The sequence below is a fragment of the Hyaena hyaena genome, unplaced genomic scaffold (assembly GCF_003009895.1).
Source record: "Hyaena hyaena isolate Hyena2069 unplaced genomic scaffold, ASM300989v1 scaffold_20, whole genome shotgun sequence".
NCBI classification, from domain to species: domain Eukaryota; kingdom Metazoa; phylum Chordata; class Mammalia; order Carnivora; family Hyaenidae; genus Hyaena; species Hyaena hyaena.
This window is the reverse complement of record NW_024080652.1, coordinates 2,153,955-2,170,138: the sequence shown is the minus strand read 5'-3', so window position 1 is coordinate 2,170,138 and position 16,184 is coordinate 2,153,955. Positions and strand designations below refer to the sequence as shown.

General features: G+C 49.8%; 1 protein-coding gene across 1 annotated transcript in view; it reads left to right on the top strand.

Annotated features, from left to right (window-relative positions):
• The first annotated feature begins 306 nt into the window (after positions 1-306).
• GNA12 (G protein subunit alpha 12) overlaps positions 307-16,184 on the top strand; it is a 107,039-nt gene continuing 91,161 nt past the window's right edge. Inside the window, exon 1 of the mRNA XM_039226145.1 lies at positions 307-725. Within this exon, the coding sequence (XP_039082076.1) occupies positions 414-725 (312 nt within the window). The 5' untranslated portion in view covers positions 307-413. The remainder of the gene's footprint in view (positions 726-16,184) is intronic.

Sequence of the window (16,184 nt, the reverse complement as noted above, 5' to 3'; positions counted from 1 at the left end):
GTGATTGACATCACCCCGGAGCAATTATAATTGGTCATGGCGGACGGCCGCTCCGCCTCCCGGCGACCCCGCCTCCCTTTCATTCTGAAAGAAAGAACCTCAACCCAGACGCCCAATGAGAAGCGCCCCCACCCCAAAGATCCCGCCTCTTTCGGCGCCGACCCCGCCCCGAGGGCCCGAGGGACGCCCGCCTCCCGTCGCCGCACAGCCCAATGGGGGGGCGCGTTCTCCCGGACGGACGGCGGCCGGCCCAATCGCCGGGTCCCGGCCGCGCCGCCCCGCCCCTTCGCCGGAGCCGAGCGGCGGGCGAGAGCGGGCCTCGGGGCGGCGGCGGACGGACGCGGCCTGAGGGAGCGGCCGGCTGCCGCGCGGGGCTCGCCTCGCCCGCGGCGGGGTCCATGGCCTGAGCGGCCATGTCCGGCGTGGTGCGGACCCTCAGCCGCTGCCTGCTGCCGGCCGAGGCCGGCGGGGCCCGCGAGCGCAGGGCGGGCGGCAGCGGGGCCCGCGACGCGGAGCGCGAGGCGCGGCGGCGCAGCCGGGACATCGACGCGGGGCTGGCCCGCGAGCGGCGCGCCGTGCGGCGCCTCGTCAAGATCCTGCTGCTGGGCGCGGGCGAGAGCGGCAAGTCCACCTTCCTCAAGCAGATGCGCATCATCCACGGCCGCGAGTTCGACCAGAAGGCGCTGCTCGAGTTCCGCGACACCATCTTCGACAACATCCTCAAGGTGCGCGCGCCTCCGCGTCTCCGCCCGCGCACCTGCGCCCAGGTGCGCGCAGGTGCGGGCCCCGGCGCCCTGTCCGGCAGTGGGTGGCCCCGGTTTTGGGAGGAGGAGTGAGTGTAGGGGGGTGTTCTGGCCGGGGATGCTCACCCCTTCGCCGCCGTAGCGCGATGATGGCCTGCGCCCCTGCCCATCTCGGGAGGCCGGGGGGCCGAGACGCGGAAAAGCTGGCCGGCTTCGGGGGACGGGGACGGTGGGCGGGCGGCTCTTGGACGCAGCGCCGGGACGCGCCCTTGTAGGACTGCCCTGGGCGCCTCCCGCAGCCAGGCTCCCGGGGTCTGGGAGCCGTCCTCGCCCTGCCCTCCCCGTATGGGCAGAAGAGCGGTGTAGACTGGGGAACAAGCCGGCCGCGGGGCTCTTCTTTGCAATTGCTTGTTAGAACTTAACGCGCACACAAAGTACGGGGAATGGAGCGAAGTGTGTGTGCCCACGCCCCCTCCCCCAGCCCTAGCGCTTGGTTCGCCTCTGCCCCTGCCGTGGGGTTGGAAATAAACCCCAGACGGCGTAGAAACTTCGTTAGGAAGAGTCTTAGTGTATGTCGCTGAAAGAGAAGGCCTCGTTTTAAAAACAACCGCGGTACTCTTATCAAGCCTCCGAGTTACTGACGCCTTGCTCGATATCCTCGGGTAACCCAGCCTGTGTTCACATGCCCCTTCGTTGCCCTGTAACTGCCCTGTTTGTTTGCACGAGGGCACAAATGAATTTCTTGCTTTGCAACTTTTAATGGATCTCCAAAGTGGTGTGTGTGATGGTCTGGCTCTCCTACACCCTGCTCGTCCTATTCTTGGCAGTTTGAGGAAAAAACAGGAAAGCTGTACAGTTGAGAAGTCTGGATTTTAGTCTCTGCTGTGAGGCTGTGCTCAAGGACCCCAAGGAAAGGAAATCTGGAGAAAACTGACCATGAGCAGCCCAAGGTAGATTCTCTCTGCACTTAGAGTCATTTGGGAGTTTGTTTATGTACTTACTTTTACTTTCTCGCTAGCCCTTTCTCACTAGCCTCTCACCTCCTCTCTCCCAGCCTCATTTTGGGGAAAGCAAATTACAGGTATGTCTCAAAGCAGAGGTAGAGGAGGGTTTGTCATACCGGACAGCTGTCTGGAGACTATATTTCACGGTGGCCCCGGTGACTTTAAATGTAGCACAGGGCTGTAGAAGCCCATCTGGGGCCTGTCATTTCACCCACAAGGAAGAAGTTCCAGGCCTTGGGGGTAAGTGAGTCGAGTCTACCCCCTCAGGCTCTAACCCTCCAGCCCTCCCCTCCAGGCTTGGCCTGGTATTCCCACTTTCTGTATTTGTTATTAAAATCTTTCATGTTTATAGAAAAGGCTCTTTTAGGGTCTTGATGGGAATGACGGGAAGAGAATAATTTGAATGATAAAACACTCCTTCCTTTTTTACCTCTTTCAAAAGCCTCTGTGAGTTGGCTCTGGGCAGTACTTCATCAACTTTAAAGGCCAGGAGCCCAGTGTGATTCACGGGGATACACTGCATGGTTAAAATTCCCCTCATCTTCTGGGGTAAAGTGCATTTCATTGTCTTTATCACAGAGCCAGATTGTAGTTTTGCTGCTTTTCTGAACCGTCAAAGCAGGCAGGTATAGAAGTATAAGGATTTGGCTGACTCTCTCCCACTTCCTTCTAAACTCTGGAGCTGGAGAAAAATTTTTAGAAACGTAGAATCTTAAATCTAAATCACTGTGTTGAGTGCATTTTAGAAAATTCAGTCTAACCTTCTCCCAGTGTGCACAAACGTTAACCTCTTCTGAGTTCCTTACCAACAGAACCGAGATTTGTTAGCCAGTATCCACTTTTCCTTCCCGACTTTTTACTAAGTATAGCTCCATTTTAAACTCACTTTATCTGAGGTGACTATTTCAGTAGCCAGTTAGGAATTCTTCTTTCAGTGTAAAACCGAAAATTCTTCTCCTCCCCCACACCTCGTTTTGACTGATCACTTTGGGAAGAGACCTTTTAAATTAATTAGTTGGTAGTGACTGCAGTCAGTAGTGGATGTTTGAATGATAGGGTTTAGAATACTATTTGTGTCTCTGCATAGATTTAGTGTTAACGGGCTGTTTTGGAAGTACCGCGTGACCTGCACGTTGCCAGGTCCCTCGTAAATGACTTTCAGTTTTTATCAGGCTTCAGATGGTATTGTCCCAGTTGGCCAGTGAGAAAATTGAGGCTGGGGAGTTTACCATCTGTTCAAGGTCAACTTCCTACTTAGCAGGTGACAGAGCTGTGAACCAAACTTGGTCATTTTAATTTTTTTTTAACTTTAATTTTGGGATAATTGTGGAGTCCCGTTGTGTTTTAAGAAGTAATACAGAGAGCCCACATGGCCTCTACCCAGTTACCTCCCCTGGTAATATCTTGCAAAACTGTGACGTAGCGTCACAACCAAAGATACCCACAATGTGAAAGTCAGGATGCGGAATATGCCCGTCCCCATCAACGATCCCTTAAGTCGCCTTTCCTGGCCACTCCCTTCCGCCCCTCCCTGACCGTGGCAATAGCTAATCAATTCTCCAATAATACAAGTTTATACCTTCGAGAATATTGTATAAGTGGAGCCATGCAGAATAGTAGCTCTTTATCATTCCACATCATTTGCTGGAGAATCACCCATGTCATTGTGTGTGTTGGAAATCAATAGTTTGTGCCTGCTGTTTGCCGAGTAGCGTCCTTGGTCTGGATTCACCACAGCCCACCATGTAACCGTTCACCTATTGAAGGCCTCTGGATTGATCCAGTTCTCTGCCTGTTATGAACAAATGTGCTCTGCACTTTCACGTACATGTTTTTGTTTGTACACACATCTTTATGTATCTGGGATAAGTGCTCAGTCATATGGTAATTGTGTGGTTAATGTGATAGGAAACTGCGGACTTTTTGGAGTGCCTGTCCCCTTTCACATTGCCCCCAGTGGTGTCTGAATGGCTCAGGTTCTCTATATCCTCACCGGCATTTGCTGTCCGTGTATCCTCTTTGATGTAGTATCTCTTGGTGGTTTTTTTTTTTTTTTTTAACCTGTTTTCCAGTGAGGTTGCTTATTTTTTATGGTTTGTTATTTATTGTGTTTTATTGTTGGTGAATGTTTGGAGAGTTTTTTACACATTTTAGATACTCATTTGTCCCACATGATGGTTTGCAGCTATTTTCTCCGTCTGTAGCTTTCCCTTCCATCCTCTTAAAAAGGTCTTTCATAGAGCAGAACTTTTTCTGATGAAGCTAGTTTATCAGTTTTCGCGTTTTATACATAATGCTTTTGGTATCAAAGCCAAGAACTCTGCCTACCTCTAGATCCCAAGATTTCTGTTTTGTTTTGTTTTCCTAAAAGTTTGGTAGTTTTACATTTTACATTTGAGGCCCTGATCCATTTTGAGTTAATTATCCCATGAAAATGTGTGAGGCTTGGATGGAAGTGTTTTGTTTTTTGTTGTTTCTTTGCCTTGAATGCTTAATTGTTCCAACACCATCTGTTGAAAAGGCTGTCCTTCCTTTGAATTGCTTTTGCAATTTCGTCAGAAATCAGTTGGGCATGTTGTGTGGACCTATTTCTGGGTTCTCCATTCCGTTCCACTGATCTGTATGTCTCCTTCTGCCATTACCCCATTCCGTTGATTACTGTAGCTACGCAGTAGACCTTAATATCAGATAGAGTGGTTTCTCCCACTTCATTTCCTTTTTTCAGGATTGTTTTAGCTATTCCAAGGTCTGCCGCTTTCCATGTGTGCCTTAGAATAAACTTGTTTGGATCTATAAAAAATATCTTGCCGGGATTTTGATAGCAGTTGTGTTAAACCTATAAATCGTTTTGGGGAGAATTGATCTCTCTACTATGTTGAGTCTTCTGATCCATGAATGTGGTATGTCTTTATTTCAGTCTTTTTTTTATTTCTTTATCGGCATTTTGCAATTATCAGCATACAGATCTGGTATGTGTTTGAAGTGTGTACTAAGTAACTTGTTTACCTTAGAGCAATTGGAAATGATACAGGGCTTTTATTTTCAGTTTCCACACGCTCCTTGTTCTTATACAGCAATACAGTTAATATTTGTGTCTTGATTTTGTGTCCTGTAACCTTACCGAAAACACGTAATAGTTCCAAGGGCTTGCCAAAGATAGATTCCTTGGGATCTTCTCTGTGGATCATCATGTTATCTGCAAAAAGGGACAGTTTTATTTCTTCTTTCCCGGTAGGTGTGCTTTCTTTCTTTTTTCTTGCCTTACTGCAGTGGCTAGAACTCCCAGTATTAAGTTGAATGAGAATGGAGAGAGGCCTGTCTTCTGTTTATTTCCTGGTGTCTTTTATTTTTGTCATCTCCTTCGAGGCTTATCACTTTTATTGATTTTTTTTTCCTCTGAAGATCCAGCTTTTTATTTCATTAACTTTTCTTTATGGCTTTCCTGTTTTCAATATCATGTATTTCTGTCCTTCCTTCTCCCTCCTTTGGGTTTATTTGCTCTTTTTTCTTTTTCCTAGTGTTTTGAGGTAGAGATTTGGATTATTTATTTGAGACCTTTACTCTTTTCTGGTAAGTGCCATAAATCTCCCACTCAGCACTGCTTTAGCTGTGTTCACGTATTTTGGTATGTTGTATTTTAACTTTTATTCAGTTTCATGTGTATTTCTTTTCAGATATTTTCTTTGACCCACGGATTATTTAGAAGTGTATTGTAGTATACAAGCATTGAGAGATTTTCCGGTTATCTTTATTGATTTCTGTGACTTTATTATAGTCAGGGAACATACTTTGTATGATTTCAGTTCTTTGAAATACTTAAGGTTTGTTTTATGGCCCAGAATATGGTCTATTGTGGTATATATTCTGTGGGCATTTGTTGGTGAAGTTCATGGACACTTGAAAGACAAAATGCATCTCTGTTGTTTGGCGGAGTTTTCTACATCTGTCAGGTACTGTTGATGGTGGTTTCAAGTTCTGTATTCTTGCTGATTGTTTAGTATTTCTGTCGGTTGCTGAAAGGGAGGTGTGGAAGTCTCCCAGATATAATTGTGGATTTGTCTATTTCTCCTTTAGCTCTTAGTTTTTCCTTCGTGCGTTTTGAGATTGTGGTGTGTAAACATTTAGGATTATTAGGACTTCCTGGTGGATTGATCCTTTTGTCATTATGTAATGTCCCTTTTTGTCTCCAGTAATTTCCTCTGCTCTGAAGTCTACCTTAGCAGATATTTTAAGAGAGCCACTTTTTTTTTTTTATGAATACTTTCATGCTGTATTTTCTTCCTCCCTTTAACCTACTTACGTTGTTGTTTTGAAGTATCTTATAGACACAATATTGTTATGTTGTCATATTTTCTTCACTCTGTGCATCTTTGTTAATTTGTGTAGTTAGGCCATTTACATTTAAGGTAAAGTGATTAATATGTTAAGACTTAAGTCTCCCATTTTGTTAATTTGTTGTTTGTTTTTTACTTCCCTGTGGGTTATTTAAACATGCCTTGGGATTCCGTCTTGATCATAGCTGATTATGTATCAACTAAAGATTTATTTACTTTCTTGCTGGTTGCGCTGGGTTTACCGTGTACATGCGTAGCTCATCGTAATGTACCGGCATCAGAGCTTTCCACCTGTAAGTGAGGTGTGAGACCTTTCCTTTCCTTTAGCTCCCTTTACTGTCCTCACCTTTTAAATATAAATGTTTTCAGTGTTGTTACACTTTGAGGACCACATCAGAGGGTTTTCCGTCAGTCCTCAGATATGATTTAAGAAACTTGTGAGAAGTAGGATGCTTTGTTATATTCAGCTGTATTTTTACCTACTCCAATGGTCTTTTCTTCCTGAAGTTCTGAGCCTCACCCTTGCCCTTCTGTTTAGAGAATGTCCTTTAGCCATTCTCAAGGGTGGGCTTACGGACAACCAATCCAGCTCTCCTGCATCCAAGAATGTCTTTATTTTCCCCCTTCGTCCTTGAGATCTCTGTGCCAGCTATAGAATTCACAGTTGACACTTACATTCTTTTAGTACTTGAAAAATGTGCCTTATTCTTCTGGGCTTCCCTGGTTTCAGATGAGACAGCCACTGTCATTCGAATTGCTCTTTCTCTGTAAGTAAATGTGTCCTGTCTCTGCTCGCTTTTAAGATTGCTTATTTCTCTTTGTCTCCAGAGTTTAACTATGATTTGTCTTGACCTAGGCTTCTTTCAGTTTATTATATTTAGGGTTTGCTCAGCTTCCTGAATCTGTGCATTTGTGTCTTTCGCCAAACTTGGGAGCTTTCCAGCCATTATTTCTAAAAATACTTTTCAGCCCCACTCTTTGTCCCTTCCTTCTGAGACTCTGATGATAGGAGTGTCACTTGGCTCTTAACTACTGACCTCCGGGTTCCTGAGCCTGTTGCCTTGCTGAGTGGGATGTGACATCAGCTCCTCCTGGCCTGGCTGATACCAGGGAGTATTAGGAGCAGCAGAGTGGGAACCCGCCCAGCCTCCCACCTCCTTTTCCTGCCCTCCTGGGACCGGGTCGGGGCAGAGGCTCAGCTCCCTGCTGACGCCACCCTGGCGGGGGAATTGGACCATCTCCTGCATCTCTAGGCAGGGGATAGGCGATGTAGTGTTGGCCTGGCCCTGCCAACATTACCTAGCCCCTTAGAGGATGCTCCCTGCTTCTGCAGGGCCCCAGGGGGAAGCGGGAGATCACCCCGCTAAAGCCTCGGGGTGACGTATGCACATTTCTCTTGTACGGCCACCCTTTCCCAGGCCCGCTGCTCGGAGGAACGCACTTCTCTTGGCGCTGTTTCCATCTGTGTCTTCTGGCTCTTTGAGCCTGGAGGCTGTGCAGCACCCTATCCCCCCCGGCGAGCTCCCGGCCATGCGGCTCCTCAGGCCCCAGGTCTGGACAGCCTTCCGCCTTGTCCCCACAGTCTTTCCCAGGCTTGCTCACTGTGTTCCCTCCTGAGCATCTTTACTTATAAGGGAGAGGACCCGGGAGGAAGACGGCTACTGCATCTTCAGAACCCGAAGTTTCCATCATCCTGGTCTTGTGATTCCAGGTCCAGGCTGCCTCCTTCATGATCACAGTTGTGTCTGAATGTGGTCCCATCACTTCTTTTACCTTTGTCCTTCCCACTATCCTCTGCAGTGTATTATTTGAATCTGCCAGTTGGTTTGACTTCCTGTAAGTATTCCCAGTAAGACTTCTTATTCATTCTTTTTGTTTTTACAATCTTAGAGATGGTAGTGTCTCACTTCCTGTGTGGGCTGTCCCTAAAGTTTGCATGTGTGGTGGTGTTTCAAAGCTTGTGTTGGTGACCCCTCTGGTAACAGCAGGTGACTGGGCATTTGTGCAGAAGGCTTCAGACCAGCTTGGCCTTCTCTCCTGGTGGCTCCAACCCCCCTCGTCTGCGCTTTCAGGAGCTCTTTGTGACGACTGAGTCCCACAGCCAGTTAGCAGTTAATACCACATGGGGCACCCGGGTGGCTCAGTCGGTTAAACATCTGACCCTGGATTTCTGCTCAGGTCATGATCTAACGGTTCGAGCCCTGTGTTGGGCTTTGTGATGTCAGTGCAGAGCCTGCTTGGGGTTCTCGCTCTGTCCCTCCCTGTTCCCTTCAAAATAAATAAATAAACTTAAAAAAATGAATACAATGTAAGCCATTTGAAATGTTAGTCCTTGTTTTGTGGACTGGAAATCCCAATATTATACACAGTTGTGTGAGTGGATCATTTAACCACCCAGAGGTGGCCCTTCCTGGCGCGTCATTGTGTGGCTGATGGAGAAACTGTGTGAAGAATGAGACTGTTAGGGGTGCCTGGGGGGCTCAGTCGGTTGAGCATCCGACGTTGGCTCAGGTCATGATCTCACAGTTCGTGGGTTCGAGCCCTGTGTCAGGCTCTGTGCTGACAGCTATCTCAGAGGCTGGAGCCTGCTTCAGATTCTGTGTCTCCCTCTCTCTCTAAGTCTCCCCTGCTCACACTGTCTCTCTCTCTCTCTTTCTCCCTCTCTCAGAAATAAATAAAAAACATTAAAAAAAAAAAAAAAGGAATGAGATTATTAGAACTGGTGGTCACTGAAACAAAAATATTCCATAAACGGTTTTTGACCGTATACCCACGTGGATGTGCTCGGTGCTGATGGGAAACGGTCCGTTAACGATGAATCCTGCCTAGCGTCTACCCTTCGGGTGCTCCGACTAGCTGGGGAGACAGGTGCTCCCTTTAACGTAGAGTCTGAGTGGGTGCCACATTGGATGCCAGTGTAAACGTCAGCAGGTAGTTCAGGGAGTGCAGGGAACAGACATTCTGGCCGAGTGGAGAAGCCTGTGAAGGAGGAACCGTGTGAGCTGAACTCTGAAGGCGCCATGGAGCTTCCATAGGTGGAGAGGAGCATACAGATGAGCCTTTCTGCACGCCACATGCTTCTGCCAGTTAGGACAGAGAATCTAATGGTATGGAGTAGTAAGAAGGGGTGTACGAGCTAGATGGAACTTTCTAGCGCAGAGGACTGGTCACACACAGTGCAGTCACGATGCTCTTTATCTGACAGCCCTGGACCTACTCCCTAGAAAATTGATACACCCCCATGTAGTCGCTTCAAGGGGTCCCTTGCCGTCCCAAGCCTCAAAGTGGTCCTGTGTATGCTCCATGGACTGCAGGGTAAGAAATGTGGTGGTAGAATAGCTAAGCTTATGTTAAATTTTTGTAAATTAAACTCGTTTCTAGGATCGTTTGCTGTGGCATTATCTTTGGCAAAGGCGAGTAGGGCGTTGAGGGAGCCTCTACTGCTATTCCGAATTTTTAAGTGCTTGGAGACTCCTGGCCTACAGGGTCTTTGTTTGTTGGGGTCAGAATCACATTGTGCTTGATGCCACAGTGGGTTTGTGTGAAAGCAGAAGTGAAAACGCACTTCAGGGTCTGTGAGAGAACAGTTGGGGTTTTACTGCCTCATTGGCTGTTTGCATTTAAGCAGATTTACTTTTATACTGGACACACATGGTCGGTCCTTTGATAAGGGCAAAAAACCCAAAAACATATTTTTTCATCGGTTATAAAAAAAAAAATCCAGAGACCCCTCTGGCCCTTGTTGGAGGTTCATAGCATGTGGACAGTTGGTCTTTCCCTCAATTTTCAGGTTGACAGCTTGGTTATTTTAACCAAACCGATTTCAGAGGAGCAGTTTTGACCCTAAGTCATCCATCACGCAAGATGTGTGACATGGCTGTGCTTGATGCTAGATGGTGTTTTGCTGCAGTTGGTAGTTACTTTCTGTCATTAGGGAGTTAAGAGTGAGGACGCGGATCCTGTCGGTAGAACTCAAGTTTAAACTCACCGCTTATCTGGAGATGTGATTACAGGCCAGCTCTCAGCGCAGGGTGCTAACGTTGCGAGATGGACTGGGAGCTAGGCTTGCATCAGCTCCCCAGGGCCACGCCCGCCTGCTCTCCAAGACCGCCTGATTTGGGCCATGTTGTGTAGTTCAACAAAAGTAGCAGCCTCTGTGCCTCCTGTGCGGGGGGGTGGGGGGTGGGGGGGGTGGGTTGTGGATGGGCAGCTGCTGAGTCTCCGCTGATGGCCCCTGTGGTAAGCCAAGTGTGGACCACGTGGTTAGTGGTGTTCAGTGATTCTTTTGTACATCTGACATTGGTGTCACATGAGGGTTCATGTTCAGGATGGTCCTGGTTCACAGACAGGAGAACAAGTCAGGTTGTGGGAGTGCATTGGGCAGCCACAGCTCCGCACTGGTCTGGTGGCCCCAGTCTGCCCGGCACTTGTGCTCTTTCGGAAGGCGCCTCGTCCGGGGGACAGAAAAGGAGCAGTATTGGCCTGTGGGCTTCTCTGCGAGTGGCCAGAGAGGAGCTGGCGAGTGTGCCCAGAAAACACCTCACCCCTGCTCTGTGCGCAGACAGCACCGCCTAAAACCCGGGGCACCAGCCTGGCTTTGCGGCTGTGTTACATCAGGACTCAGCAGTGAGCACCGATCTTCGTGAACGTGGACTGGTGTGAGCCCGTGACCCCAGGCCCCAGAGAGTCCAGTAACTATTGCAACTACGTTGCGCAGAAACTAAGCCACGGAAGCAGAATGCTCAGACTTGGAATCTGTGTGCTGTGCAGTGTTAATACTGTCCTCGCCTTGGTGGGATGTTCTGCTGTTGTGCACGGTGTGCGTGCCACCCGGCACGTCGGGGGCCAAGGGAGGTTCCCTGCTGTACCCAGGGAAGCCAGGATAGACATCAGGGCCGCAGCCAGACCTGTGCCCCAGGCTCAGAGCCGGCCTCCGCTGTGCTGTGTGCTCGGCCGTGAGTCCTTTCATGGGGCTTACCTGCCTGCTTGGCTTGTGTGGGGACAGGAAAGCCCGGGGAGGACAGGGCAGGTGAGGCGACATCATCAGAAGGGCTGGAGTCCCGGCCTCGCTGCAGGAGGCCATCAAGGTTGCCTGCAGGGTGTGCAAGGAGATTCACCTGGACTCTTACAGATAAATCGCCTGGGTACATCGGCCATCTGACTGCTGAGACACCGCGATTCCCACGCCCCGCAGTCGCTGACTCAGCGCCATGGGACACAGAGTGTATGGATTCTCGAGGTGAAGCTGTGCCCCTGGACAGGCTCCATGCATCCTGGTGGAAGACTGGACACTTAGTAGGGAAGCACAGGGACTCCTCGCTTACACTGTCCCCTTGCTGCCCGTTTCCATCCCTGGTGGAAGGGAGGGCTGCTTCAGGGGCTTGTTTCGGGAATTTCTGTTTTATGGGACGGCTCATCTGTGTTCCGCCCCCCCCCCCCCCGGTGCCACTTCTGCTCTGTGGTCGTTGGTACCCCTGCGATGGCCCACAGCTGTGTCTTTGGGCGCCCCCCAACGTGTTTTCTCAAGGGAACGAGGCGCCATGATTTTAGTTGGAGGAGGGGAAGGAAGTGTTTTCCTGAGGGTTCTGATGCCTTCATCAGAGTCCTGCAGGTTGAGAACTCGAGGTGGGAAGTGATGCTGGGAAAGGGGGAGACCCTTCCTGCCAGCTTAGCCAGTCAGCGCTGCCTGCATGGCTGTTTACCTTCTCATCGGCACACGGTGGGCCTGATTATGACGTAGCGAGTGTGTGTCTTTAAACAAATAACCGGCACCACCAGGACGTCCTAGTGAAGGCAGACGTCTCATTAAAAGTAAGCCTCTTGGAAGCCAAGTCAACAAATACTTATTAAGTGTGTGTTTATGCGTGAGATGCCGTGGAGGCCATGAGGACGCGGCTGTCTAGAAGGAGGAGCCCCTTTTCTCTGTATGGGGTGCTTTGGTTTCTGTGTTGAAGGCATGTCCTCTGGTCCCAGGAACCCTGTGAGGTGAGGTTCGGGGTTTACTCTGCTGGGCAGGGATTTCAGCTGCTTGCCTTCCCTCCCCGTCCACCAGTGCAGGGGAGAGGACGGCGAGCTGCTGGACAGGTGAGTTGTAGAGAAGGAAGCAGGCACTGGGCCCTCCAGCCTCCCTCCTTCGGAGCCGCCCTGTCCGCGGGGAGGGGGACAGGGGCCGTTCCTGTTCCGGCCCTGCAGCCATAGGGCGCTCCATCTGGCCTGTCTGTCCAGCCGTGCCAGTGAGCAGACCTTACCACCCCACATCCAAAACCACTCTCCCGTCTGGCTTTTATTGGTTAAGAACGCCAGTGCTTTCGCTTCCATCAAGTTGATTGCTCTTTTGGTTTCCAAATTGATTGTGGACTTGGAGGCAGGAGGAGAAAAGTCAAGGCTCGCTGAGGATGCATTCGCCTGGGGCACCTGCGAGGCTAGAACCCTCTCGTTGACACCTAAACCCCAGTTGGGTCTTTCTCTGTGACGAGTGGAGATAGCACGTGATCGTTCTTTTAGGAATAAATGCAGTTGTTCCTGAAGGAAGCCATCACCTTCTATTTCCTGACAGAAGCAGAAGCCATCAAGACGACTGGCCGCTCATCAGTTTGTGGAAACATCAGGGGTCTTCCCCCACAGTGTCCCTCACTGGGGCTCCCCTCATATCCTCTTCTCTTATCTATTCAACGGATTACCTACATGCTGCAGGAATAACCACCAAATCGAGTTTCCTTCCCTCTGCGTAGAGCGGCCCTCAGCCCCACACTGTAGGCCTTGTAATCCGTACTTGGAGCTGGTGTTCTGTGGCCGGAGGCTGAAAGCACACTGAATCCCGGAGCCGGGCAGCCCGGTCCAGTAGTGGATGAGCTGGAAGGAAGAAATTCAGGCTGAGGGGTTAAGAGCACAGGAGCAGATGCCCTGAAGCGGGAAGGCTGCAAAGAAGCTGGCTTTTAAGGAATCTAAAGAAAGCTCTGTCACCACCCTGGATGGCAGGTGGAGGAGAGAGCCTGATCAGGTCTGTGGGGCCTCCCTGAGCAGGGCAAGCCTGGTGGCGTGGGGCAGCGAGTACGGGGTCCAAGAAGGGACTGCCTCGGTTCACGTCGCAGAGGATCCGTCTGGGGCAGAGTATTGGGATACTAGGTTCACAGAGCCTTCTTGCTCCCGTTGCCTGATTGGATGCTCGTGTGTGTGATTACGTGTTTGTGTCTATGTATTTAATAATGATCTTCCATACGAATATGAAAAGAATTCACCAGAAGTAATGAAGGAAGGAAAAGAGGCATTCATACACATGGAGGTTGAACTGTATGAATTCTGATTTTTGACTCTTTTTGACCCACAAAAACAGCAGTTTCATATCATGGTTCTAACATTTCAATACCATTGGGGCCCAAGGCAGAGATGATTCAGGGGCCATGGGGTGTGCCTCTCGGCCTCAGCCCTACCCCCGAACAGTAACGTTGAGGAGGGATCAGGTGAGTCAGCACAAGCCTGAACATCCTCACTGTTCCCCTCCGGTGGGCCCTGAGGAAGGTGAGGGAAAGCACTCAAAAGTAAAGGGACCTTGGCAAAGAGGGAATCTGTGCTGAGCCAACACTCTGGAGACGGGGAAGTGAGCCCAGAGGGCGTGGCATTCGGCAGGATTTCAGGAGAAAGCCAGCTGTGCCCCAGACAGGGTTCACCTTCCTTCTCCTCCGTCCCCTTAGACACGGATTGGAGCAGCATCCATCTGGAAGATGAGCCAGGTAGAAATGCTCTCAGGGAAGTGGACCCAGAGTGCTTCTGCAAAGAGCGGGTCTGTGGAGATCTGGCCTGGCCACTCTCCTGCTGGGTCCAGGGGCCCAGGGGTAGCACACAGAAGACAGACGAAAAACCGAGTGTGGAAGACAAAGTGTGCCGTGAAAGCATATATTCTCTAAAACCAGAGCTCAGGGTTCTATTTTCTAAAACCGTAACATGAGAACAGAGTCGGGGAGACACTGAAATGTCACGCGGGCTACTCGAGGTTCCCTGAGTAAGTCTGACCCAGGAAGGGCCCGGATGGAAACGCCATCAGGATGCGGGGACAGGTGCAGTCCCACTCGCCACAGATGGCCCCCAGTTGGGGAAGGGGATCGGGTAGATAGCCGGATGCTGCGGGCATCTGCGTGGGGACACATGCCTAACCCCCCGTGTCTGTGTCTGCAGGGGCCCATTGATCTCTCCCCTGTGCCCACAGCGGGGACAAAGTCCATGTTGTTCTCTCGTCCCTCAGATTGTGAGCCGGACTGCAGGCAGACTCATGTGGCCTTACCCACCTCCGTGTCCCCTGTGAGCTCATCAGGCTCCGGGGCAGGGAATAGGCCCTCAGGTGCAGGTCTGGCCACTGAAAAGGATCTGAGCAGAGAGAAGCCTGTTTCTCTGGGCACCTGCTGGGCTGAGGGCCTCCGAGCAGGAGCAGCTGCACTGGTTTTCCCTCCCGGCGTCTAACCTGGTGCCCACACCTGAGGGGGGCAGGTTGTCCCAGCTGCCCACTCGCGGCCGCGTACCAGCGTTGACACCTCCTGCGTGCATGTGGCTCAGCGGTCGTCAGACCTCCTTTCATGTGATTCACTCGCGTGGTCATTGTGGCAGCTTCCTGGTAAGTAGCGAAAGGCAGGGTAGGGGCTTTTCCTGGGAGGAGGAGACTGACACACAACGTTACCCCCTGAGAGTTGGTGGCCGTGTGCTGTGTGCATTTACTCCAGCTCTGCTTCTTAAAAAATGGGAGGAGCGCTTAAGTGGTGACAGCCTTCCCAGCGGTGGCTTACACACCCCGTTCGGTGACTTCAGTCCTTGGGGGGACACCATCGGTGTCAGCCGTCGTCCCCGGTGAGCACGGCCACAACGGAAACGCACGGAGGCCGCAGCACACGACTCAGAAACCCCTCGGAAACACACACCTCCCCAGGGGCTCAGGTGCTGCGATCCCTCTTGAAAGGGATGGAGCCGCTCCTGGCAGAATGGTGGGCAGCTGACAAAATACCGAGTGTTGATTCCTGTGAAGCAATTGTGAATATGCATTTTTAAAATAGGTTTTCTATGGGAGCGCCTTCGTGGCTCAGCAGCCGACTCTTGGTTTCAGCTCAGATCATGATCTCATGGTCTGGGAGATCAAGCCCCACATCAGACTCCATGCTGACAGTGCAGAGCCTGCTTCAGATTCTCTCTCTCTCTGCCCCTCCCCTGCTCACTATTTCTATCTCTCTCTCAAAAATAAATTTAAAAAAAATTTTTTAATAGGTTTTCTATAGTAAACATTATTTTAGAGAGTGCCTTGGTAATAGTAATTTTATGGTATGAATCCTTAGAAATATGTTATATATTATTGACATAATGTAATTATATAATTTATAGGATTAAACAATCCAGTTGTGATTACTTAAAGCCTTTCTTCCATATGTCAGCTCTACACAGTTACAAGGACATTTTCATTTTTAATTGCAGGTGTTTTGACTTAATGTGTGGTTTGAATTTCCCTTTAGAATTTTTGTAATCTTGAATATTTTCAGAATGTATAAATATTTACCAAGGAGACCACAGCATCTTCAGCATTTTTTTTTTAATTGGAACCTTGTCTTCTTATTTCTTGGTAACTTTAAGAAAGGAGCCAGCCTGTGGCCTGAGCTTTCTTTTCTATGTCTGGTGCAAAGTAAAATTTTTCAGACGGTGTAAATGCCTCTCTCTACTCTTTCGTTAATTTTTAAAATTAATAATATTCTTTATGTTTATTTATTTATTTTTAAATGTTTCTTTTTGAGAGAGAGAGAGAGAACAAGCATGAGCAGGGGAGGGGCAGAAAGAGAGACAGAATCCAAAGCAGGCTCTATGCTTTCAGTGCTGAGTTCGATGTGGGGCTCAAACTCATGAACTGTGAACCAAACCCAAGAGTCAGCTGCTTAACTGATCAACCCACCCAGACGCTCCTGATGTTTTTTTCATATTTGAGAGAGAGGGAGAAAGAGAAAGCCAGAGCAGGGAAGGGGCAGAGAGAGAGGGAGACACAGAATCTGAAGCAGCTCTATGCTCTGAGCTGTCAGCACAGAGCCCGACGCGGGCCTCAAACCCATGAACCACCAGATCATGACCTGAACTGAAGT